Source organism: Bos javanicus, chromosome 27, assembly GCF_032452875.1.
Source record: "Bos javanicus breed banteng chromosome 27, ARS-OSU_banteng_1.0, whole genome shotgun sequence".
NCBI lineage: Eukaryota > Metazoa > Chordata > Mammalia > Artiodactyla > Bovidae > Bos > Bos javanicus.
In genome coordinates this window covers 34,322,774-34,347,719 of record NC_083894.1, presented here as the reverse complement: position 1 = coordinate 34,347,719, position 24,946 = coordinate 34,322,774, and the positions used below count along the sequence as shown (strand labels likewise).

Below are 24,946 nucleotides of genomic sequence, written 5' to 3'. Positions count from 1 at the left end.
TCAAAGCCTTAGGAAGACTTCTATGCCCTTATTTTTTTAAAGGTGAAGGGAGGTACCTGAGTAGCAACGCAGGTGGCCTCTGAAAGAGAGAGAAGGGCCCCAAGCAGACAGGCAACACAGAAAGATATACCTCAGACCTAAAGCTGCAGGAAATTGGGTTTTTCTTACAACCTTTTCCCAGCCTGGCCTTCAGGTCAGCCTTGTGACAACCCAGTCAAATCCACCTGGATTTCCTACTTACAGAACTTCCACACAGGAAACGAATGTGATTTAAGTTACTAAGTGTGTGGTAATTTGTTACACAGCAGCAGAAATATAAAAACTAGGTGAAAGTCATATTAATCTTAAAGGAATAAATGAATCAACACACTAGCAAAAGATTTATCATCATCAGTAATAAATGCCACACTACACTTACATACCTTTAAATAGTGGAAACAAAATAACTCTCAACATAGAAGTTCATACTAAGAAGCCAACAAAACAAGCAATTATCCTCTAATTAAAAATTTAAAAAAATAAAACCCAGATGTCAGCACACACACAAGAAGTCCATACTACCTAAACCCACATTTGAGAATGAAATAGGCATAATTTTAGGTGGATAAGATAAACAGTTTGCTACACAAAGACTCACTGATGGAAATGTTAAGAGATGTACTTCACCAAAAGGGAGATTGAACATCAAAATATGGAATTAAATTCAAAAAAGAATAATGAGTAAATAAAGTGACAAAAATGTAGTTAAATCTTGGTATGTTTTAAATATCATAATGATTAAATATAATAATAATGATAACTCTGACATATTTGTATCAGGTTAAAATTCAGAAGTAACTAAAAACCAGATGATAATACTATGAAAGAGTGAATAAAAGAGTATAAGGTTTAATGGGCTAATATCCATAAATTGTTAGAAGAAGATTATAAGTACTTTTATACCTAAAATTATAACTTTATATTTAAATAATTTAATAAAACACAATATAATAACATAATAATTAAAGAATATCACTAAAAGAATACAACTAGAACACATAATGACCAAATTGATAGAAGGAACGAAAAAACATTGAAAGCACATCAATATAATGGAATACAACAAATAAAAGAAAATACTGAAAAAGCATGAGAAATAGAACAAAACAAAATGGCAGAATTTACTCTAAACATATCAGCAAATATAAGTATATAGACATACTAAATTCAATTACTGAGACACTTGAGGTTACAGATTTTAAAATATCATTGGCAGGCTATTTTCAAGAGACCAAATTAAATAAAAGGTTGAAAGTAAGGGGACTGAAAAGTTATATCAGATAAACTGAAATGTTGGTATGCTGCTGCTGCTCAGTCATCTCAGTCATGTCTGACTCTGTACAACCCTATGGACTGCAGCCTGCCAGGCTCCTCTATCTGTGGGATTCTCTAGGCAAGAGTACTAGAGTGGGTTGCCATGCCCTCTGCCAGGGGTCTTCCTGACCCAAGGATCAAACCTGGGTCTCCTGCATTGCAGGCAGATTCTTTACCGCTGAGCCACCAGGGAAACCCTGAATGTAGGTAGGCCAGTTATAAATCAGTAAGTACTGAATTTATTATTTAAGAAATATTAATGGGGACAATATGCTATCCATTACTGATTTAAAAAAAAAAAACACAGGAAGTAGATATAATTAGTTCTCACCAATCCATAACTACTATAGAAATTTATACATGAGTTTAGTCATGTACAATCTATCAAATATCAGGCATTTGCTTGCTTGTTTACCCAAGCTGTACATGAATACAACCCAAGCTGTGGTTTCTTTGGTAGCTCAGTCAGTAAAGAATCTGCCTGCAATGCAGGAGACCTGGGTTCAATCCCTGGGACAGGAAGATCCCCTGGAGAAGGAAATGGCAACCCATTCCAGTGTTCTTGCCTGGAAAATCTCATGGACAGAGGAGCCTGGAGGGTTACAGTCAATGATGTTGCAAGGGTCAGACACAACTGACTAAACCTCACATACATCCTTTTTTCTTTACTAATTATACATATTCTAAATTTTATTAGAGTCAGCCATTTTATTCCTTATTTCCTCAGAAAAAATTTTATTTATTTAAATGAATAGAAGACTAATTTACTATAAACTAAATTACTATATATTAGTAGCCGGGTTTTCAGAGGATTACTTTACCAACTGTAGCTAGACATTGTGAATTACTAATTCATTCTTAATTTTCAGCATGTGTCTTAAGATGCCTTACAGTTTACCTCCCTGGTGACATTTCTGTGAGTGTCACCTTCTGACCTGGACATTAAACGAATGGAAAATAGTGTCCAAAATTAGTCGTAAGAGAGCCTGTCAACTGCATAAATAAAAGGCCATTTTATAAGCTGTATTATCTCTTTTACAAGATTAGTTACCAAAAAAGAAAACAATGTGCAAGGTCACTAAACAGAGATGCAAATAAGTAAACTTTCTTATATACCTGCGTACCTCATCCATAAAAAGTATATTTCAAACCTGCAATGAGGACATTATCAATAAGGCACAGATTTGATTTTTCTTTATCACTTCTGAACACAGAATATAGGTTTGATCCTGAATGCCTGATTCTGACCTTTATACCCCAACTTTTAACTTTTTATTCATTGATAAAGAAATGCTACATTTTATAAGGTAAAATCCATACGGACTTCTAGACAATCTGACAGACTGAACTGGTGGGAAAATTTCCCTTTCCATTCCTCATAGAGGAGGTCTGAAAAAAAACAGCATGAACAGTTAACACATAACTGAGGTTAATAAGAAAAGAATTCTGTTGGTGCTAGTAAAAATGAAGAAACAGAGAGTTCAAAGGGTAAACAGGAGCTAAAAGTGAATGACTGCAGGGGTGTCTAAACCAGTGATACAACTTTGGGACTAGAGATTCAATAGTCATTCCTTAGAAGGAGTTATGAGGACTTTGCATGTAGGGAAACTAAGTGAGGTCCTTAACTGGAGCCACTTAACCTGGGAACCATGAAGGGTCATACCACCCATTCAACAGGGATAGTAAAAATCCTGATCAGTGGCCTTTGGAATGCAGCAGGGAAAATGGAGATATGCAACATGCAAGGACAGATGGGAGTAAGTGCATCACTGAGGAGTCCCAAGCCTCCAAAAAACGCACTTTCAGGATGCCAGTTCACACTCCTACAAATGCTTGAACACCATGCAGAGCATTTGCTTTAAATATTTTTGCTTTAAAAGAAGCAAAAATGAAACCACCCACATGTGTGAGTCTTCAAAACAGGGCATGCTGAATTCTCATGGGAAAATCATAAATATTGAAGAGAAAAGAGTCTATGATTACAAAGCCCTAGTAATTAACATCAGCAGCCATAGCCAAACAATGAGCTCACACACCAAGAAATACAAATGATTAAAAAAAACTCTGAGAATATTTAGAATCTCCATAGAGATTTTTGCAAGAATAGAATCCATAAGTCTAGAACAGGACTGAGAAGGAAGAAATGGTGATATGAGAGAATGATCTGAGAAAATCAAACAGAATATGAGATGGAGAGATACCTACAAAAGTGCAGTTACAAACCACAAAGATACAGTTCCAATCCTGATCAAAATGGAGTAACAGGATTTACACTTCTGCCTGAAACAACTGAAAATCTGGACAAAACATGTTACATACTGGTTTTCAGATACTGAATATTAGGCAAGATAGTGATCTATGAGAGAAGGAAATGAAGACCCATGATTGCCCCTTCTTACTGCAAGGAAGACTTTCCATGCGGTAACACAGCAATGGGAAGCCAAGCAGAGAAAGAAGTCTCCCCAAAGTGAGGTGATACCATCTGGGGAGACCAAGACAGCTACTATTCTGTTAGCCTTTGCCCTGTTTCATTTTGTACTGCAAGACAAAATTTGCCTACTACTCCTGGTATCTCTTGACTTCCTATTTTTGTATTCCAATCCTGTGATGAAAAGGACACCTTTTTTGGTGTTAGTTCTAGAAGATCTTGTAGGTCTTCATAGAATCGGTCAATTTCAGCTTCTTCAGCATTAGTGGTTGGGGCATAGACTTGTGTGAAGGTGAATGGTTTGCCTTGGAAACGAACCAAGATCATACTGTCGTTTTTGAGATTGCACCCAAGTACAGCACTTTAGACGCATTCATTGACTACATGAGGTCTACTCCAATTCTTCTAAGGGATTCTGGCCCACAATAGTAGATATAATGGTCATCTGAATTAAATTCGCCCATTAACACCCATTTTGGTTCACTGATTCCTAAGATGTCAATGTTCAACCTTGCCATCTTCTGCTCGACCATGTCCAATTTACCTTGATTCAGGGACCTAACATTCCAGGTTTCTAGGCAATATTGTTCTTTACAGCATTGGACTTTACTTTCACCACCAGACACATTCACACTGAGCATCATTTCCATTTTGACCCAGCCACTCCATTTTTTCTGGAGCTATTAATAATTGCCCTCCGCTCTTCCCAAGTAGCATATTGGACACCTTCTGACCAGGGGGGCTTATCTTCCAGTGTCATACATTTTTGCTTTTTCATACTGTTCATGGGGTTCTCACACTGAGAACACTGGAGTGGGTTTGCCATTTCCTCCCCCAGTGTACCAGAATTTAACAGAACTCTACACTATGACCTATCTGTCTTGTGTGGGCTTGAACAGCATTTCATTGAGTTATGCAAGCCCCTTCACCACAAGGCTGTGATCCATGGGGAAAAAAATGTATACACACACACACACACACACACACACACACACACTCAAAAAATAAGTGCAAGTCTCTCAGTAATGTTTGACTCTTTGTAACCACCCCATGGACTATATATATGTGTGTAAACACTGGTGAATATGAATAAGGTCTATCAGTTCAGTTCAGTCGCTCAGTCAGGTCCGACTCTTTGTGACCCCACGAACCAAAGCACGCCAGGCCTCCCTGTCCATCACCAACTCCTGGAGCTTACTCAAACTCATGCCCATCGAGTCAGTGATGCCATCCAACCATCTCATCCTCAGTCATCCCCTTCTTCTCCCGCCTTCAATCTTTCCCAGAATCAGGGTCTTTTCCAATGAGTCAGTTCTTCGCATCAGGTGGCCAAAGTATGGAGTTTCAACTTCAGCATCAGTCCTTCCAATGAATATTCAGGACTGGTTTCCTTTAGGATGGACTGGTTGGATCTCCTTGTGGTCCAAGAGACTCTCAAGAGTCTTCTCCAACACCACAATTCAAAAGCATCAATTCTTCGGTGCTCAGCTTTTTTATAGTTCAACTCTCACATCCATTCATGATTACTGGAAAAACCATAGCCTTGACTAGACGGACCTTTGTTGGCAAAGTAATGTCTCTGCTTTTGAATATGCTATCTAGGTTGGTCATAACTTTTCTTCCAAGGAGTAAGCATCTTTTAATTTTATAGCTGCAATCACCATCTGCAGTGATTTTGGAGCCCCAAAAATAAAGTCAGCCACTGTTTCCACTGTTTCCCCATCTACGTGATGGGACCAGATGCCATGATCTTAGTTTTCTAAAGGCTGAGCTTTAAGGCCTATAGTTTAACTGATAAAACTATACTAATACCAGTCCCCTGGCTGTGAAAATTCAGTTAATGTAAGATGCTATCATTGATAAAACCTAAGTGACTCGATGGACATGAGTCTGAGTGAACTCCGGGAGTTGGTGATGGACAGGGAGGCCTGGCGTGCTGCGATTCATGGGGTCACAAAGAGTCGGCCATGACTGAGCGACTGAACTGAACTGAACTGAAGTGATAGAGCCAAGAAACTCTATGCCACTTTTGCAACTTTTTATATTTCTTGGTGGTGGTTTAGTCACTAAGTTGTGTCCAACTCTTGCGACCCCATGAACTGTAGCCTGCCAGGCTCCTCTGACAATGGGATTCTCCAGGCAAGAATACTGGAGTGAGTTGCCATTTCCTTCTCCAGGGCATCTTCCCAACCCAGGGATAGAACCAGAGTCTCCTGCATTGCAGGCAGATTCTTTACCAACTGAGCTAAGAGGGAAGCCTTTTATATTTCTTAAATTATCTCAGAACTAAATTTAAAAGAAAGGAATGGTAAAGCAAAGAATCTGGAAAATGTAACAGGAAATTCTAATAAATGGTAACTAAATATAACAATGATAATTATAAAAAAACACAAAATTTATTTGGAGGAAACTGAAAAACCAAATGATAAATAGATCAAAAAAGATAGATTAGTGTTACAAGGCCAAGATCCTTGTCTTATTCAGAAGACTACATATAATGATTAAATTAAGACATTGTATATATATAACATTTGCTACAAATACAAGTTACCAAAAACCATTAAAACAATAAAAACAGAATTAAAAATGTACAAAATAGTAAAAGAAGCCAGAAAAATCATAATAAAAAAATGGAATTGGGGAAAAGGAAATAATGCCAAAAAAGAGGATAGTAAGTAGGAAGAAAATAAGATGGTAAATTTCAACATGAATATCTGTGATCATACATTAAGCATATAAATATGAAAACTCTACTACTATATTTTTCATATAAAGGCTGTTTATAGGATATCAACTAAAATCTAAGAAAGATTGAAAATAAGGGATGAAAAATATGTAATAGGTAAATCTAACTTGCATAAAGCAAGTTGGGATACAACAATATAAAAGAGTAAAAATAGAATTTAAGATACTATTGTTAATGATGAAAAGAAAATACACCAAGAATATATAACTACACTGAATGTTATATATTTATTCACTGCCTGGTGGCTCAAATGGTAAAGACTCTGCCTGCAATGCGCAGCAAGACCCAGGTTCGATCCCTGGGTCAAGAAGACTCCCTGGAGAAGGGAATGGCAGCCCACTCCAGTATTCCTGCATGGAGAATCCTATGGACAGAGGAACCTGGTGGGCTACAGTCCACAGGATTGTGAACAGTAGGACATGACTAAAGTAGGACATGACTAAATGGCCAACACTTTCAGAGTATATAAAGCAGAAATTTCAACAAAGAGAAAGCCATGATATATTGGAAAAGTTTAGCTTGTATATAATAGAAACGAGAACCACTGGGCATGTGAAAGCAACATATGTGGATGCATTTCCACTCTTCCTGTCTCAATTACCGAGGCAATAACATTGGCAAGTTATTAAACCAGATTCTGAACTTTTTGAAACTTTAAAATAAGGATATCCAAAACTATCTCAAACAATTAAATGAGATATTGATGTAGCATTCAAAATTCCTATAAAATGTGAAGTACTGTTGCTGTTCATAATATTGCCTTACATCTGACTAGATTTAAATGGTTTAACTTCAGAACACAAATTTAATTTACCCACTACTTTGGGATTCCTCTTTCTTGCTAAACCACTTTTTCGAAAGCTTCCATGAAGCAACTATTATGGTTGCTACAACGAGAACAGGTAAAGCAATGTAGATAGCCAAAAGCCACTGCTTCTCCCCGCCCTTCTCAGAAGTTCTTTTCGTGAGTAAATCTAAAAATAAACATACATAAAAAATCAGAGAAAAAAATTAAGCTGTGTACTTTTAAGTTACAGCAAACTTATCACAATGTTCTTAATTTTAATCATAATTCAAGTAACAATGAAAAATAATAATAATTAGCCTCTAATTAAAATAAATGAATAAAAATAATGATAGAATCATAATATTTAAGACTATCTCTATAAACTCTCATTCTAAAAGAACAGACACTAAATTCCAGGAAGTTCTAATGTATTCTACCTTATACAGCAGCTACAGCAAAATCCCAGTATAAGTAGAACCCCACAACTTCAGAGACATATAACCAACAAACGTGCATTATTACAAGGTGCATTATCACAGAATTCTACTATATCTGTGCATATCTTATTTATCTTTATTAGAGTGCTGGCTCTCCAACACTGGGGATCTGTTTTTACCTATGGAGTCATTGCTGTGTTACTAGAATGGCACAGGCATAAAAAATAGGAGACATGATCCCTAACTCTAATTCTGCAACTAATTAGCACTGGGTATTCTTTCAGTTCCATGAGGAGTGAGGCTTTGTTTTACTATCTGTACATGCCTAGCGTCATATGATAAGCATCTGGCATATACATTAGGAATTCAAGAAATATTGCTAAATCAGTGGATGAATGACAAAAACTAAAGTCATGACAAACAGAATACTGTTTTAGCCTCCTTCTGTCATCTCTTTAACAGCAATTAATAGATTTTTATCATTTAAACTGAAAACTCCTTCAGACTAAAGGTTTATCTTCTACTTCCTTTATTTCTTCTATAACAGACACATATTAGTGCTAGACACAGGCTGTGTTGCTGGTATAGAGCTCAGATCACAGGATCAACCATAAACGTGGGAAAGAGTTGAAGGATAATTTAAAGGAGAAAGTCAGACACAAGTAAATAAAAATTTTAAAAGATACTCAGCTTCAGTCATATTGAAAAGTTAATATTAGGGGGAAAAAAGCAAGATTAAGAAAGCATATTGGTTTCTATTTCTTTTGGAAGCCTATTTGTTTACCTTTTAATTACAAATATTGGTTTCTTTCTAAGTGGCAAAAACCTAACTATGTTTTTGTGAAGGCAAGTAATTTGACGATTCTATTAACTGGATATATAAAAGAAATAGATACTTGCCCTGTGCCCCAGGCGATATTCTGGCTCTCGTGGTACAATTTGGAGGTGCGTAGCCTTCAGTACAATTGCATATCATCCTGGAAGTGCACACCTAGAATCATTTTTTTAAATTCAGATAGTCATTTAAAAATGTTTTCTCATAGAAAGCAAAATTATCTGATGGATCATCAGGCTTACTCTGGTATTTTCATCTAGTGTAATTTTGTTTCTTTGATTTATTTACAGAGATAATTCTACAAATCAAATGCTTGGTTTCTTAGCCTAAAGTAGGCACAGATGCACACACATGCTAAAAAGGAGCTATAAAGTGAGGCTCACAATATTTGAAATATCTGGAAAACTTAACACCTTCAAATGTCCACCTGAAAATTTAGCGTGCAATTCCAGAACCATCTACTTAAATTCTATTGAAAATGACACCATTCCAGCGGTGTGTTAGAGCCAGCCAGTATCAGCTTGCAAGGAGGACTGTGTACACTTCTTCCCATCTTCATTTTCAGTAACATCATGTGGTGGTCTGAAGTATCTGTATACATAGATGAGGACTTTATGCTTCCTCAAGCTACTTGGTAAACATTTAACAGCATAGCACTGCCCTTGACCAGGATCGTTTGTTTACTTCATTAGTTTTTGTTTGTTTGATTTTTAAGCAAAAGTTTTTTGTATTCCAAGAGAGTATCAGATAATCTTTGTAATTAACTAATTAACGATAGGAACAGCTTTATGGTGCTTGCCAATGTGTGAGCCTCCATTCTCAGCACTTTACATTGATTTACTCAAACCCTCACAACAGTCCTGTAAGGTTGGGACAATTATTATTCCCACTCTAAAGATGAATAACCTGGAGGCATAGATATTTAACTTGCCAAAAGTCACATGGCTAGTAAGTGGTGGAGACAATTTAAACCAAAGAAATCTGGTTTCAGTCTCTGCCCTTGACCACTAGGCTATGCTACTCCTGAAAATGATATAAAACACCTCTCAATTTCTAACATCTCAATTTAAGAATGTGATTCTAATTCCTGTATTCCATGGCTAAGATATACATGGAAAAAAGTGTTCTGTTTGCGGTTTCCACTGCCCTAGCTTCTGTCATATCACTTTCATGTTGTAGTGTGTGTGTGTGTGTGTGTGTGTGTTTACTCTGAAATACTGGCTTGGCCAAAAAGTCCATTCATGCTTTTCTAGAACATCTTACAGAAAAACCAGAATGAATTTTGGGCCAACCCAATATCTCACTGAAATAATATTGCCTTTCTCAAGAGACACATGTTGTCAGTTCAGTTCAGTCACTCAGTCATGTCCAACTCTGTGTGATCCCGTTGACTGCCGCACACCAAGCTTCCCTGTCCATCACCAACTCCCGGAGCTTACTCAAACTCATGCCCATCAAGTCAGTCATGCCATCCAATCACCTCATCCTCTGTTGTCCCCTTCTCCTCCTGCCTTCAATCTTTCCCAGCATCAGGGTCTTTTCCAGTGAGTCAGTTCTTCGCATCAGGTGGCCAGAGTATTGGGAGTTTCAGCTTCAGCATCAGTCCTTCCAATGAATATTCAGGACTGGTTTCCTTTAGGATGGACTGGTTGGATCTCCTTGCAGTCCAAGAGACTCTGAAGTCTTCCCAACACCACAATTCAAAAGCATCAATTCTTCGGTGCTCAGTTTTTTCTATAGTCCAACTCTCACATACATACATGACTACTGGAAAAACCATAGCTTTGACTAGACAGACCTTTGTTGGCAAAGTAATGTGTCTGCTTTTGAATATGCTGTCTAGTTTGGTCATAACTTTTCTTCCAAGGAGCAAGCATCTTTTAATTTCATGGCTGCAGTCACCATCTGCAGTGATTTTGGAACCCCCCCCCCCCAACTAAAAATGAAGTCTCTCACTGTTTCCATGGCTTCACCATCTACTTACCAAAAGTGATGGGACCGGATGCCATAATCCTAGTTTCCTGAATGTTGAATTTTAAGCCAGCTTTTTCCCTCTCCTCTTTCACTTTCATCGAGGGTCTTTAGTTCTTCTTCCTTTTCTGCCATAAGGGTGGTGTCATCTGCATATCCGATGTTATTGATATTTCTCCCGGCAATCTTGATTCCAACTTGTGCTTCATCCAGCCTGGTAGTTCACATGATGTACTCTGCATATAAGTTAAATAAGCAGGGTGACAATATACAGCCTGGACATACTCCTTTCCTGATTTGGAACCAGTCTGTTGTTCCATGTCGAGTTCTAACTGTTACTTCCTGACCTGCATACAGATTTCTCAGGAGGTAGGTCAGGTGGTCTGGTATTCCCATCTCTTTAAGAATTTTCAACAGTTTGTTGTGATCCACACAGTCATGGGCTTGGGCATAGTCAATAAAGCAGAAGTAGATGTTTTTCTGGAACTCTCTTGCTTTTTCTAGGGTCCAACAAATGTTGGCAATTTGATCTCTGGTTCCTCTGCCTTTTCTAAATCCACCTTGAACATCTGGAAGTTCACTGTTCACGTACTGTTGAAGCGTGGCTTGGAGGATCTTGAGCATTACTTTGCTAGCTACACATGATGTCATTGTGTTGTCACATTTGGATCACTTCGTTTAGGTGATGTCTTCCAAGTTTTTTCCACTGTAAGTTGTAACGGTTCCATTGGAGGAGACAACTTGTGTATGTAATATGGACATATGTAAGTATCTGGGTCCTCATAAGAGTTTCACCCACTAGTTTTAGCATCTGTTGATAATGATTTAACTCCATTATTTCTTCTATATTGTTTATACTATTAAAAAGAATTTTCCCATATCCACCCTTCTAGAGGACTATATTTCCTGCTACCCTAGCCGCCAACTCTGCTGAGTACCTGGTGCTGCCAGAACCCCTGCAAGCCAAGCAGCTGCACCACCTCCACACCTGGCCCTCACTGGGGCAGGCCCAAGTCTTCCAGGGCAGCCTCAGGAGCAAACCCCAGTAGACGACCAATATGCAGAGGTGGAAATAAAACCACAGTTGAAACCCAGGGACAGTGTGGCTAAGGAAGAAGACCCAAAACCCTCCCACCAGCTGTACAAGCTGCAGATTAAATTCTCATGATCAACTAGGCAGACTCTGTGTCTATGGAACATATGTAAAAGGACATTGAGAGCTCCCACAAAAGAAAACACACTAGTTCTGACAGCTGTGGACATTGGAGGCAAGAACACACAGGAGTAGGAGCAGATTAGAATCTGAGCTGCCCCCACAGCAGGTCCTGAGACCAGCACAGTGTTGGAGGGCATCCTAGGGAGGTGAGGCAGACTGTGACTCCCAGCGAGGGAAAGGACGCTGACAGCAGTGACTCAAGAAAAACATTTATTATTCTTGTGTTTTGACTTGTTCTGTAGATTATTTTGGATTTTTCCTCTTTTTTTCCCTCCCCTGCCCCCACATTGTAGTTGTTAGATTTTATTGGCACTTGAAATCTAACTAAGCTTTTGAGCTTTTTTTTTTTCCCCTCATTCAAATTTTTTCATTGTTGTTATAAACTTCTGCCTCGTTGTTGGGCTTTTGCAGTTCTGGACAGTTTGGGTTTTTTTTTTTTTTCCTTTTCTCTTTTTTAATTTAATTTTTTAAACCTATTATTATTTTTTCTAAATTTATTCCTTTGTTTGCTTTTCCTACTGTTCTTTTCCCCTTGCAGTTAATTTTAATATATATAAATCTTATTTATCTACCTCTATTTAACTCTACATATCTATTCTTTCTTTCTTTTATTTCTTTCCTTTAGTTTCAACATATTTGTTTGTTTTATTTTCATTGCTTTATACCCCAATTGGCACCTTGGTTTAGTTTTGTTTTCCAGTTTATGCTTCAGTTACTTTTGTTCTGGTAGACATAATTTTTGGTTTCCTTTGTTTGCCAGGTCTAACTATTGCCCTTTATTTTTGTTGGACTGTTTTTATTTTGCTTATGGGTGTATATGTATATATGTATATTCAGTCACACTTTTTACTGTTGTTATTAACCTCTGCCTCTACATTGGGCCTTTGTAGTTCTGTGGAGTTTTCCTTTTATTCCATTTCTTTTTCTTCTCTCTTTTTTTTTTTCCTCTTTTTTATAATTTTAACTTTTAATTTTTTAAAATCTATTATATTCTTTCTACATTTATTCCTTTGTTTGCCTTTCGTACTGCTCTTTTGCCCTTGCAGTGAATCTTTTATATAAATCTTCTTGATCTGCCTCTATTTAACTTTGCATATCTATTCTTTCTCTCTTTTCTTTCTTTCCTTTCCTCTCAACACATTTGTTAGTTTGTTTGTTTTTTTAATTCCTTTATTTCCCACTTGGCACTTTGCTTTAGTTTTGTTTTCCAGTTTGTGCTTTAGTTAGTTTTGTTCTTAATTAGTAAATATAATTTTTTATTTCTGTTGTTCACCGAGTCAATCTATTGTACTTTATTGTTGTTGGAATGTTTTGACTTTGCTCATGGGTATATATGTATATGTGAATATTCCATTATTTCGATTATTATTTGCCTGATTTTGTAACTGCCATTTGTCTGGGGTCCAACTTTGGTTTCTCATTTTTTGATATTTGTTTTTATCTCACTTAATGCCATAACAAACCACTTGTGGAAACTTTGTTCCTGAGATCAAGCCCTGAGCCTTTGGAGTGGGAGCACTGACTCCAAGATGCTAGACTACCAGAGAACTAACCCTAAGGGGTATCAAATAGTGAGAATTCACACAAATGAAACCACTGGAATACAATACCCAACATCACCCAACCACCAAAGCACCCTGTGCAGGACTCCTCATCCAAACAACAAACAAAACAAAAATACTAACAAAATCATCAGAAGACAGGATTACCGCCTCTCTCAGCCTTGCCCATCAGAGGAAAAACAATAAACAAAAATTCAGCACAAATCTCACCCTATAAGAAATTTACACAAACCACTGGATCAATCTTACAGGGCAGACACCAAAAGGAAGAAAGAATTCAACCTTGAAACCTAGAAAAGGAGACCTCAAACACAATAAGTTAGAAAATGAAAAGGCAGAGAACTACTACACAAATGAAGAAACAAACTAAAAACACAGAAGTCCAAATAAATGAAGAGGAAAGAGGCAAGCTATCTGAAAAAGAATTCAGATAACTGATAGTAAACCTTGAAAGCAAAATGGAGAAAAATTCAAGAATCAATTAACAAAGACCTAGAAGAATTAAAGAATGAACATGCAGAGACACACAATGATTGAAGTTAAAAATGATCTAGAATGAATCAAGAGCAGAATATCTGAAGCAGAAGAATGAATCAGTGAGCTGGAAGATAAAATGCTGAAAATAACTTCTGAAGAGCAGAATAAAGTAAAAAGAATGAAAAGAACTGAGGATAGTCTCAGAGACCTCTGCTGCTGCTGCTGCTGCTGCTGCTAAGTCACTTCAGTCGTGTCCGACTCTGTGCGACCCCATAATCAGCAGCCCCCATCCCTGGGATTCTCCAGGTAAGAACACTGGAGTGGGTTGCCATTTCCTTCTCCAATGCATGAAAGCGAAAAGTGAAAGTGAAGTCGCTCAGTCGTGTCCGACTCTTCGCGACCCCATGGACTGGGGCAATATCAAATGCACCAACATTTGAATTACAGGGGTCCTAGAAGAAGAAGAGAGAAAGCAAGTGTATGAGAAAATTTTTGAAGAGATGGTTGAAAATTTCCCGAACATGGAAAGGGAAACAGTCAAGTCCAAGAGGCACAAAGAGTCCCATACAGGATAAACACAAGGAGAAACACATCAAGACACATACTTATCAAACTTAAAAAGACTAAACACAAAGAAAGAATATTAAAAGCAGCAAGGGAAAAGCAACAAGTAACATACAAGGGAAAACCCACACGCTTCACAGCTGATCTTTCAGCAGAAACTCTGTAGGCCAGAAGGGAATGGCAGGATATATTTAAAGTACTGAATGGGAAAAATCCACAACCAAGATTACTGTACCCGGCAAGGATCTCTCATTCAAAACTGATGGAGAAATAAAAAGCTTTTCAGACAAGTAAAAGTTAAGAGAATTCAGTGCAACCAAACCAGCTTCACAACAAACACTAAGTGAACTTATATAGTCAAGAAATACAAGAGAAGAAAAAAGATCTATAAAATCAACCCCAAGCAATTAAGAAAAGGGCAATAGGAATATCTATATCAATAACTACTTTAAATGTAAATGGATTAAATGCTCCAACCAAAAGACACAGACTGGTTGAATGGATACAAAAACAAAACCCATATATATGCTGTGTACAAGAAAACCACTTCAGACCTCAAGACACATACAGACTGAAAGTGAGAGGATGGAAAAATATATTCCATGCAAATGTGAAGCAAAAGAAAGCAGGAGTAGCAATCCTCACATCAGACAAAATAGACCTTAAAATTAAGATTACAAGAGATAAGGAAGAACACTACATAATGATCAAGGGATCAATCCAAGAGGAAGACATAACAATTATAACTCCTATGCACACAACATAGGTGCACCTCAATACATAAAACACTAACAAACACAAAGGAGAAATTCACAGTAACACAATAAGAGTAGGAGACTTTACTCCCCCATTCACACCAATGGACAGACCACCAAAACAGAAAATTAATAAGGAAACACAAGTCTTAAATGATATATTAGATGAGATGAATCTCGTTGACATCTTCAGGACATAGCATCCAAATGCAGAAGAATACACATTCCTCTAAAGTGCACATGGAACATTCTCCAGGATAGACATCTTGGGTCACAAATCAAACCTCAGTAAATTTAAGAAAATTGAAATCATATCAAGCATCTTCGCCAACCACAACACTCTGAGACTAGATATCAATTACAAGGAAAAAACTGTAAGAAACACAAACACGTGGAGATTAAACAGCACGTTTCTAAATAACCAACAGGTTACTGAAGAAATCAAAAGGGAAATTTTAAAAATTCTAGAAACAAATGACAATGAAAAAATGAAAACTCAAAACCTATGGGAAGCAACAAAATCAGTCCTAAGAGAGAAGTTTATAGCAATACAATCCTACCTCAAGAAACAAGAAAAACATTGAATAGACAGCCTAACTTTACATCTAAAACAACTGGAAAAAGAAGAACAAAAAGACCCAAAAATTAGTAAAAGAAAAGAAATCATAAAGATCCAAGCACAGGGATGGTATGGGGAGGGAGGAGGGAGGAGGGTTCAGGATGGGGAACACATGTATACCTGTGGCAGATTCATTTTGATATATGGCAAAACCAATGCAATATTGTAAAGTTAAATAAAATAAAATTTAAATAAATAAATAAATTTTTAAAAAATCCAAGCACAAATAAATGAAAAAGAAATGAAAGAAACACTATTAAAGACTAATAAAACTAAAAGCTGGTTCTTTGAGAAGATAAAATTGACCAACCTTTAGCCAGATTCATCAAGAAAAAAAAGAGAAGAATCAAATCAACAAAATTAAAAATGAAAAAGGATAGGTTACAACAGACAATGCAGAAATACAAAGGTTTATAAGAGACTATTATGAACAACTATATGGCAATAAAGTGGATAACCTGGAAGAAACTGACAGGTTCTTAGAAAAGTTCAATCTTCCAAGACTGAGCCAGGAAGAAATAAAAATTATGAGCAACCCAATGACAAGTGCTGAAATTGAAGCTGTGATCAAAAGTCTCCCAAAAAACAAAATCCCAGGACCAGATGGCTTCACAGGAGCATTCTATCAAACATTTAGAGAAGAGCTAATGGCTATGCTTCTAAAACTCTTTCAAAAAATTGCAGAGGAAGGAACACTTCCAAACTCATTCTATGAGGCCACCATCACCCTGATACCAAAACCAGACAAAGACAACACAGAAAAAGAAAACTACAGGCTAATATCACTGACGAACATAGATGCAAAAGTCCTCAACACAATTTTAACAAACAAAATTCAGCAACACATCAGAAAGCTCATACAGCATGATCAAGTTGGGTTTATTCCAGGAATGCAGGGATTCTTCAATATATGCAAATCAATCAATCTGATACACCATGTTAACAAATTAAAAGATAAAACTATATGATTATTTCAATAGATGCAGAAAAAGCCTTTGACAAAATTCAGGACCTTAAAAAAAAATTCAGGACCTGTTTATGATTAAAACTCTTCAAAAAATGGGCATAGAAGGAACCTACCTCAACATAGTAAAGGCCATATATGATAAGCCTACAGCAAACATTATTCTCAATGGTAAAAAATGGAAAGCATTCTCCCTAAGATCAGAAACAAGACAAGGATGTCCACTTTCACCACTATCATTCAACATAGTTTTAGAAGTCCTAGCTACAGCAATCAGAGAAGAAAAAGAAAGCAATCCAGATCAGAAAAGAAGTAAAGCTCTCACTGTCTGCAGATGACATGATTCTGTACATAGAAAACCCTAAAGGTAGTATCAGAAATTTACTAGAGCCAATCAGTGAATTTAGCAAAGTTGCAGTATACAAAATCAACACACAGAAATCATTTGCATTTCTATGTATCAATAATGAAAAATCAGAATGAGAAATTAAGGAATCAACCCCATTCACCATTCCAACAAAAAGAATTAAATATCTAGGAATAAACTCACCTAAGGAGACAAAAGAACTGTACACAGAAAAGCACTAAGTTTCAAAGCACTAAGTAAAAATATCCTTAATCTTAAATTAACTGAGGTATAGGACTATTTTTTCACCCAAAATAAACCTTTCAAGGACCTTCAGTTTTCTAAAATTCCCTTAATATTTTTGCTCTAGATCATGGTCATTTGTTCAACTATTAGGTCACTCTAGAACTAATGATAGGAATAAAATGCTTTTCACGGTAACAGATGAGAAGCTCCGTGTGGTAAAAACTCAATCATTCAGTGCATTTACATGCATTTCCTGAGATTCTACAAATATTTCAAAATAAAAGATTTTTTAAGTAAATCATTACAGGCAGGGATATAAATGTTAGTAGGCTCAGGCAACTGTTACGCTAGGAGCTAAACCATATGCAACTCAACTGAAATTTCTTTGTTACAACTCAGAAACAAACATCACAGAGAAAAAAGAAATACCTCAGAAAAGATAACTACAAATGAGCAGGCACATATCTAAAGAGCTCTCACACTGAAACCTGTTAAGGTCAGGACTAATTTCCAGCCAGGACTGAAGCTATGGATTTTTTTTACACCAAGATTGTTAGCAAAGAATGAAAATCCAGTAAAGGAATATAAGACACATTCTTTCCTTCCACACATTTTCAACTACAATTCTTGTTCTGGAAAAAAAAAAAAAGCAAAATTATTCATTTATCTTTTAAAGGCTTTCACAACTACACCACACCAAAATAACTTCTACACATAAGAGTTATTATTCTGTTACTGATTTCTTGGTTTTAAAATCCAAAGATCCACTTTCTGAGTGTCTTAGGAGTTCAAAACATCATAAGAAATGCACATATTGTGGTTATGTCATTCAAAAATAAATATACACTAGTTGTATGAAAACCCTCCTTCCCATATTTTTTCAACACTCCTTTATCACTAGTCTTGGCTTATTTGTATTCTTTTTTCCATTCATACCTTGCATAGATTTTCCCCAAATTCCCTTTATTTTTTAGTCCTTAATTAGTAGCCCTTTCTCATGGAAATCAAAAGACCAAGTTTCCCATATCACTGTCAAGGACGTGCATCCACATTATTTGTACCACAAAGCTTCAGCCTCAGCACTATTGACATTTGGGGCCAGAAAATTCTTTGCTGTAGGTGTTTTTCTGGCCAAGCAGGGTGGTGAGGACCTCTACCCACCCTATCCAGAAGCTCCACTGGTGTGACAACTAGAAAATATCCTCCAGATGCCTTCTAGGGAGCAAAATCACCCCCCCAAAAAAAAACCACTGGTAGAATGGCAACCCACTCCAGCATTCTTGCCTGGAGAATCTCAGGGACAGAGGAGCCTGGTGGGTTGCCGTCTATGGGGTCGCACAGAGTCAGACACGACTGAAGCAACTCAGCAGCAGCAGCAGCAGCAAAGCATGATTTTTCTGGGATCTCTAGTGAATATCCCAGGTTTTCAAAGAAATAGCTTCACTCTGATTGACTGTAACTCAGATAACTCCAGCCTTCTGTAAACACTGATAATTGTTCAGCTTATAGTTTTGTCATTCTTTGCCTGATCTTGTACGGTTTGATATTCATCAACAGGCCCATGGGGACAGCTATGCAAACTTCTGAAGCTGTTTCTGCATACCAGTGCTTCTTCCCTGGAACTCTGCCTCCAAAATTCTACCTACTTTAATCTCTTAACTCCAATCTCTGTCTCTTCAACCTACTATGCCCGTGTCTACCCAAGGCACAGCAGTCCAAAATCTGACAACAGGAAGAGAACCAGGGAAATCACATCTCATTTGTTTCCCTTCTCTCATGGAACAAAGCCCTATCCTACTATCTAGTACCTGAAAACTGCTGTTTCATACATTTCTTCCCAGCTTTCTAGTTGTTTATGGCAAAAGTGTGATTAAAGATCCATGTATTCTTTCATACCATCCAAAATCCATGAGCCTCTCTGAGAAAAGGATAATTCTGCTTTTTAAAAACAGGAGATTGTAACCTCAGTGTATCTCTAGTATGTCTTAAGTCCTTATGTGAAAAAATAAAGTGTGTACTCTTAGGGATCTAATTGTGGTCTTGAATATCACTCCCTTTTCAAAAGTGCCAAAGCTTCTCAAAAGTGACTGATTACATAAGTGGTACTGAATAACCCAAGGTGTATCTGAGACACACTGTGTCAGAGGGCAAGGATGACTTCCAAGGTACATAGAAAATAACCCCTATGATTTTAATTTTTCCTTTAAGATCCCATCAATATAATACAGCAATATAGATAACTAAAAGTACAGCTACTATAAATAAAAGGGTAATTTTATCACTATTTTCAAGAGATAATTGTCTACCAGAAACTTCAATAATGTTCTGTAGTTTAGTAAGTTGACTGAATAAAAATGAATAGGCAAATATTCTTAACTTTCCTACATAGTAACTGTAATGAAAAAGACCTCTGATCACACCAGTAACAAAACTATGTGATACAAGTAAATAATTAAAACAAGGAGTGTGTAACATCATGTAAAGAAGACATAAAACTATCCTGAAAATAACAAAGGATTTTGAATAAATAATCCAAAATGGAATAATTAGAAAATTTGACACATATCAACATAAATCTTTGATTTTTACCAACAGTTATAAAATGCAAAACAATATTATAATGGGATGAGAATAGTTGGATCAATAAAATAAAATAGCCACTATATATTTTTAAAATGAATAATATACATGACACCACAGCTTATATACCACATGGAAGTAGAAACCCAATGGGTAAAAGGCAGAAACAGATAATTCTATGATCAACATACAATATTAAACACATGAATATATGTTCAATCTCAGCAACAGACAAAGAAGACTTAATTAGAACCATAACAAAGGGGGATGGAAAAAGATAGTCCATGCAAAAGGAAGTCAAAAGAAAGCTGGAGTGTCAATTCTCATATCAGACACAATATATTTTAAAATAAAGGCTACTACAAGAAACAAAGAACACTACATAATGATCAAGGGATCAAAACAAGAAGACATAACAATTATAAATATTTATGTACCCAACACAGGAGTAACTCAATACAGAAGGCAAATGCTAACAGATATAAAAGAGGAAGTTGACATTAACAAAATAATAGTGGGGAGTTTAACATCCCACTTATACCAGATCATCCAGACAGAACATTAATAAGGAAACACAAGCCTTAAATGACACATTAGACCAGATGAACCTAATTGATATTTAGAGAACATGCATCATCAGTCATGTTCTACTCTTTGTGACCCTATGGACTATAGCCCACCAGGCTCCTCTGACCATGGGATTCTCCATGTAAGAATACTGGAGTGGCTTGCCCTGCCTTCCTCCAGGGGATCTTCCCAACCCAGGGATCGAACCTGTGTCTTACATCCTCTGCATTGGCAGGAGGGTTCTTAACCACTAGTGCCACCTGGGAAGGGCATTCTACCCAAGAGCATCAGAATGCACTATTTTCTCAAGTGCACATGGAACATCTCCAGGATAGATCACATGCATCACATCAAGCATCAGTAAATTTAAGAAACTGAAATTGTATCAAGTACCTTTTCTGACTAAAATGCTAGGAGATTAGATATAAATTACAAAAAAAAAAAGATATCAATTACAGGAAAAAAACTGTAAAAAAAACACAAACACTGAGATTAAATAATACAATTCTAAACAACCAAGTGATCACTGAAATCAATGAGGAAATCAAAAAATACCTAGAAATGACAACAAAAACACAATTATCCAAAACCTATGGGATACAACAAAAGCAGTTCTAAGAGAGTTTTATAGCAATACAATCCTACCTCAAGAAATGAGATAAACATCAAATAAACAACCTAACCACATACCTAAAAAAAACTAGAAGAAGAAGAACAAAGAACTCCCAAAATTAGTAGAAGGAAATAAATCATAAAGATTAGAGCAGAAATGAAGAAAAAAAAATAGCAAAGATCAGTACAACTGAAAGTTGGTTCTTTGAGAAGATAAACAAAATTGAAAAACTATTAGCCAGACTCATCAAGAAAAAAGGGAAGACTCAAAACAATAAAATTAGAAATGAAAAAGAAATTACAATAGACAATGCAGAAATACAAAAACAAAAACATCATATGAGGCTACAATGAGCAACTATATGCCAATAAAACAGATAACCCCAAAGAAATGGACAAATTTTTAGAACAGTACAACCTCCCAAGACTGAACAAGGGGAAAATAGAATATATGAGCAGACCAATCACAAACTGTGAAATTGTGATCAAAATCTTCCAACAAACAAAAGCCCAGGGCCAGATGGTCTCACAGGTGAATTCTACCAAACATTTAGAAATGCTCAAACTACCCAAAAAATTGCAGAGGGAAGAACATTTCCAACCTCATTCTATGAGGCCACAATCACCCTTACACCAAAACCAGAAAAAGATACTGCAAAAAAAGAAAACTGTGGGCAGACCAATATCACAGATAAACATTCTCAACAAAATACTATAAAACTGAATCCAACAATACACTATGATATACACTATGGATCATACACTATGATCAAGGGAGGTTTATCCCAAGGATTCAAGAAATCTTCAATATATGTGAATTGATCAATGATACACCATACTAACAGATTGAAAGATAAAAAACATATGACAATCTTAATACATGCAGTGAAAGCTTTTGACAAAATTCAACACCCATTTATGATTAAAAAAAAAAACAAACTCCAGAAAGTGGGCAAAGAAGGAACCTAACCTCAACATAATAGAAGCAATGTAAAACAAACCCACAGCAAACATTATTCTCAATGGTAAAACCCTGAAAGCACTTCTTCTAAGATCAAGAATGAGAGAAGGGTGCCCATTCTCACCACTATTATTTAATATAGTTCTGGGAGTCCTAGCAACTGCAATCAGAAAATAAAAATATATAAAAGGAATCAAGACTGCAAAACAAGAAGGAAAATTCTCACTTTTTGCAGATAACATGATACTATACATAGAAAACCCTAAAGATACCATCAGAAAATTACTAGAGTTAATCAATGAATTTAGTAAAATCTCAGAATGTAAAATTAATATTGAAATTTCTTGCATTCCTATACACTAACAACGAAAAATCAGAAAGAGAAATTAAAAAAACAATCCCACTCACCATTTCAACGAAAAGAATAAAATACCTAGGAATAAACCTACCTAAGGAGACAAAAGACCTATATGCAGAAACATATAAGATACTTATGAAAGAAATCAAAGAACACAAAGAGATGGAGAGATACACTATGTTTTTTAATTAGAAAAATCAATATTGTGAAAATGACTATACTACCAAAGCAATCAACAAATTCAATGATTCCTATCAAATTACCAAAGTAATTTTTCAGAGAACTAGAACAAAAAAAATTTACAACTTGTATAGAAACACAAAAGACCATGAATCAATAGTCAAAGAAATCCTGAGAAAAATGGAGTTGGGGGAATCAGTCTTCCTAACTTCAAAGACTATACTACAAAGCTACAGTAATCAAGACAGTATGGCACTGGCACACAAAAAAATACATAAATCAATGGAATAAGATAGAAAGAAAGCCCAGAAATAAACCCACATACCTATGGGCACCTTATCTTTGAAAAAGGGGGCAAGAATATACAATGGAGAAAGGATGATGGCCTCTTCAAAAGGTGGTGCTGGAAAAACTGGACAGCATGTAAAAGAATGAAATTCGAACGCTTCCTAACACCATACACAAAAATAAACTCAAAATGGATTAAAGACCTAATTGCAAGACCAGACACTATAAAACTCGTAGAGGAAAACATAGAGAACTCTTTGATAAAAATCTCAGCAAGATCCTCTTTGACTAACCTCCTAGAGTAATGGAAATAAAAACAAAATAAACAAATGAGATCTAATTAAACTTAGAAGCTTTTGTACAGCAAAAGAAACATTAAACAAGATGAAAAGACAATACTCAGAATGGATATCACTGCAAATGAAGCAACTGACAAGGGATTCATCTCCAAAATATACAAGCAGCTCATGCAGCTAAATACCAGAAGAACAAACAACCCAATAAAAAAATGGGCAGAAGACCTAAACAGACATTTCTCCAAAGAAGACATACAGATGGTCAACAAACACATGAAAAGATGCTCAACATGCTCATTATCGTTGTTGTTGTTCAGTTGCTTGTCACTTCCGACTCTTTGTGATCCCATGAACTACAGCATACCAGGCTTCCCTGTCCTTCACCACCTCCCTGTGTTTTCTCAAACCCATATCCATTGAGTTGGTGATGCCATCCAACCATCTCATCCTCTGCCATCCCCTTTTCCTCCTGCCTTCAATCTTTCCCAGAATCAGGGTCTTTTCCAATGAGTTGGCTCTTTGTATCAGGTGGCCAAAGTACTGGAGCTTCAGCGTCAGCATCAGTCCTTCCAATGAATATTCAGGACTGATTTCCTTTAGCATTGACTAGTTTGATCTCCTTGCTGTCCAAGAGATTCTCAAAAGTCTTCTCCAATACTACAGTTCAAAACCATCAGTTCTTCAGCATTCACCCTTCCTTCTTCATTATCCAACTCTCACATCCATACATGACTATGGTAAAAACCACAGCTTTGACTCAATGGACCTTTATCAGCAAAGTAATCTCTCTGCTTTTCAACTGCTATCTAGGTTTGTCATAGCTTTTCTTCCAAGAAGTAAGCTCATTATTAGAGAAATGCAAATCAAAACTGCAGTGAGGTATCACTGTACACAAGTCTGAATGGCCATCACCAAATAATCACAAACATAATCACCATCATAAACATAAATGCTGGAGAGGATGTGGGTAAGAGAGAACCCTCTTGCACTGTCATTGGGAATGTAAATTTATACAGCTACTATGGAAAACAGTATGGAGACTCCTTAAAAATCTAGGGAAAAAACCACCATATGACCTAGCAACTCCACTACTGGGCATATACCCTGAAAAAACCATAACTCAAAAAGACACATGTACCCCAAAGTTCACTGCACACTATTTACAGTAGCTAAGATGTGGAAGCAACCTAGATAGCCATCAATAGATGAATGGATAAATAATTTGTAGTACATATATACAAAGGAATATTACTCAGCCATAATGAGAAACAAATTTGAATCCGTTGTAGTAAGGTGGATGAACTAGAGCCTGTTATACAGAGTGAAGTAAGTCAAAAAGAAAAAAATGAATATTGTATACTAATCCATATATATGGAATCTTGAAAATTGGTACTAATGAACCTGTTTGCAAGGCAGGACAGACACACAGACTGAGAATGAACTTGTGGACACAGTGGGGGAAGAGGAAGGAAGAACTGAGAGAGTAGAGTTGACATACATATACTACCATGTGTAAAATAGATTGGTAGAAGGAAGCAGCTGTATAGCACACGGAACTCAACTCAATGCTTTGTGATGACCTAGAGGAGTGGAATGGAGGAGTGGAGTGAGGCTCAAGAAGGAAGGGACATATGTATACTTATAGTTTATTCACATTGTTGTATAGCAGAAATCAACACATTATAAAGCAAGTATCTTTCAATTTAAAAAATAATTCTTACAAGTGGCCAAAAAAAATGTATAGTGAAGAACCTTCTCTTACGTATCAAGTTAGCAAATATTAAAAATAGTGCTTAT

The 24,946-nt window shown here is 36.4% G+C and overlaps 1 protein-coding gene across 6 annotated transcripts in view; it reads right to left on the bottom strand.

Moving 5' to 3' along the window:
- Positions 1-24,946, bottom strand: part of LOC133240019 (disintegrin and metalloproteinase domain-containing protein 32-like) — a 173,773-nt gene that overhangs the window by 9,062 nt on the left and 139,765 nt on the right. For 4 of the 6 annotated variants that reach the window (XM_061404536.1, XM_061404535.1, XM_061404537.1 and 1 more), the window contains 2 exons: positions 8,652-8,742; positions 7,342-7,501 (listed from right to left, as the gene is read on the bottom strand). The exons of the other annotated variants lie outside the window; for them this stretch is intronic. In XM_061404536.1, the coding sequence (XP_061260520.1) occupies positions 7,342-7,501; positions 8,652-8,742 (251 nt within the window). The remainder of the gene's footprint in view (positions 1-7,341; positions 7,502-8,651; positions 8,743-24,946) is intronic. 6 annotated transcript variants of the gene reach the window in all.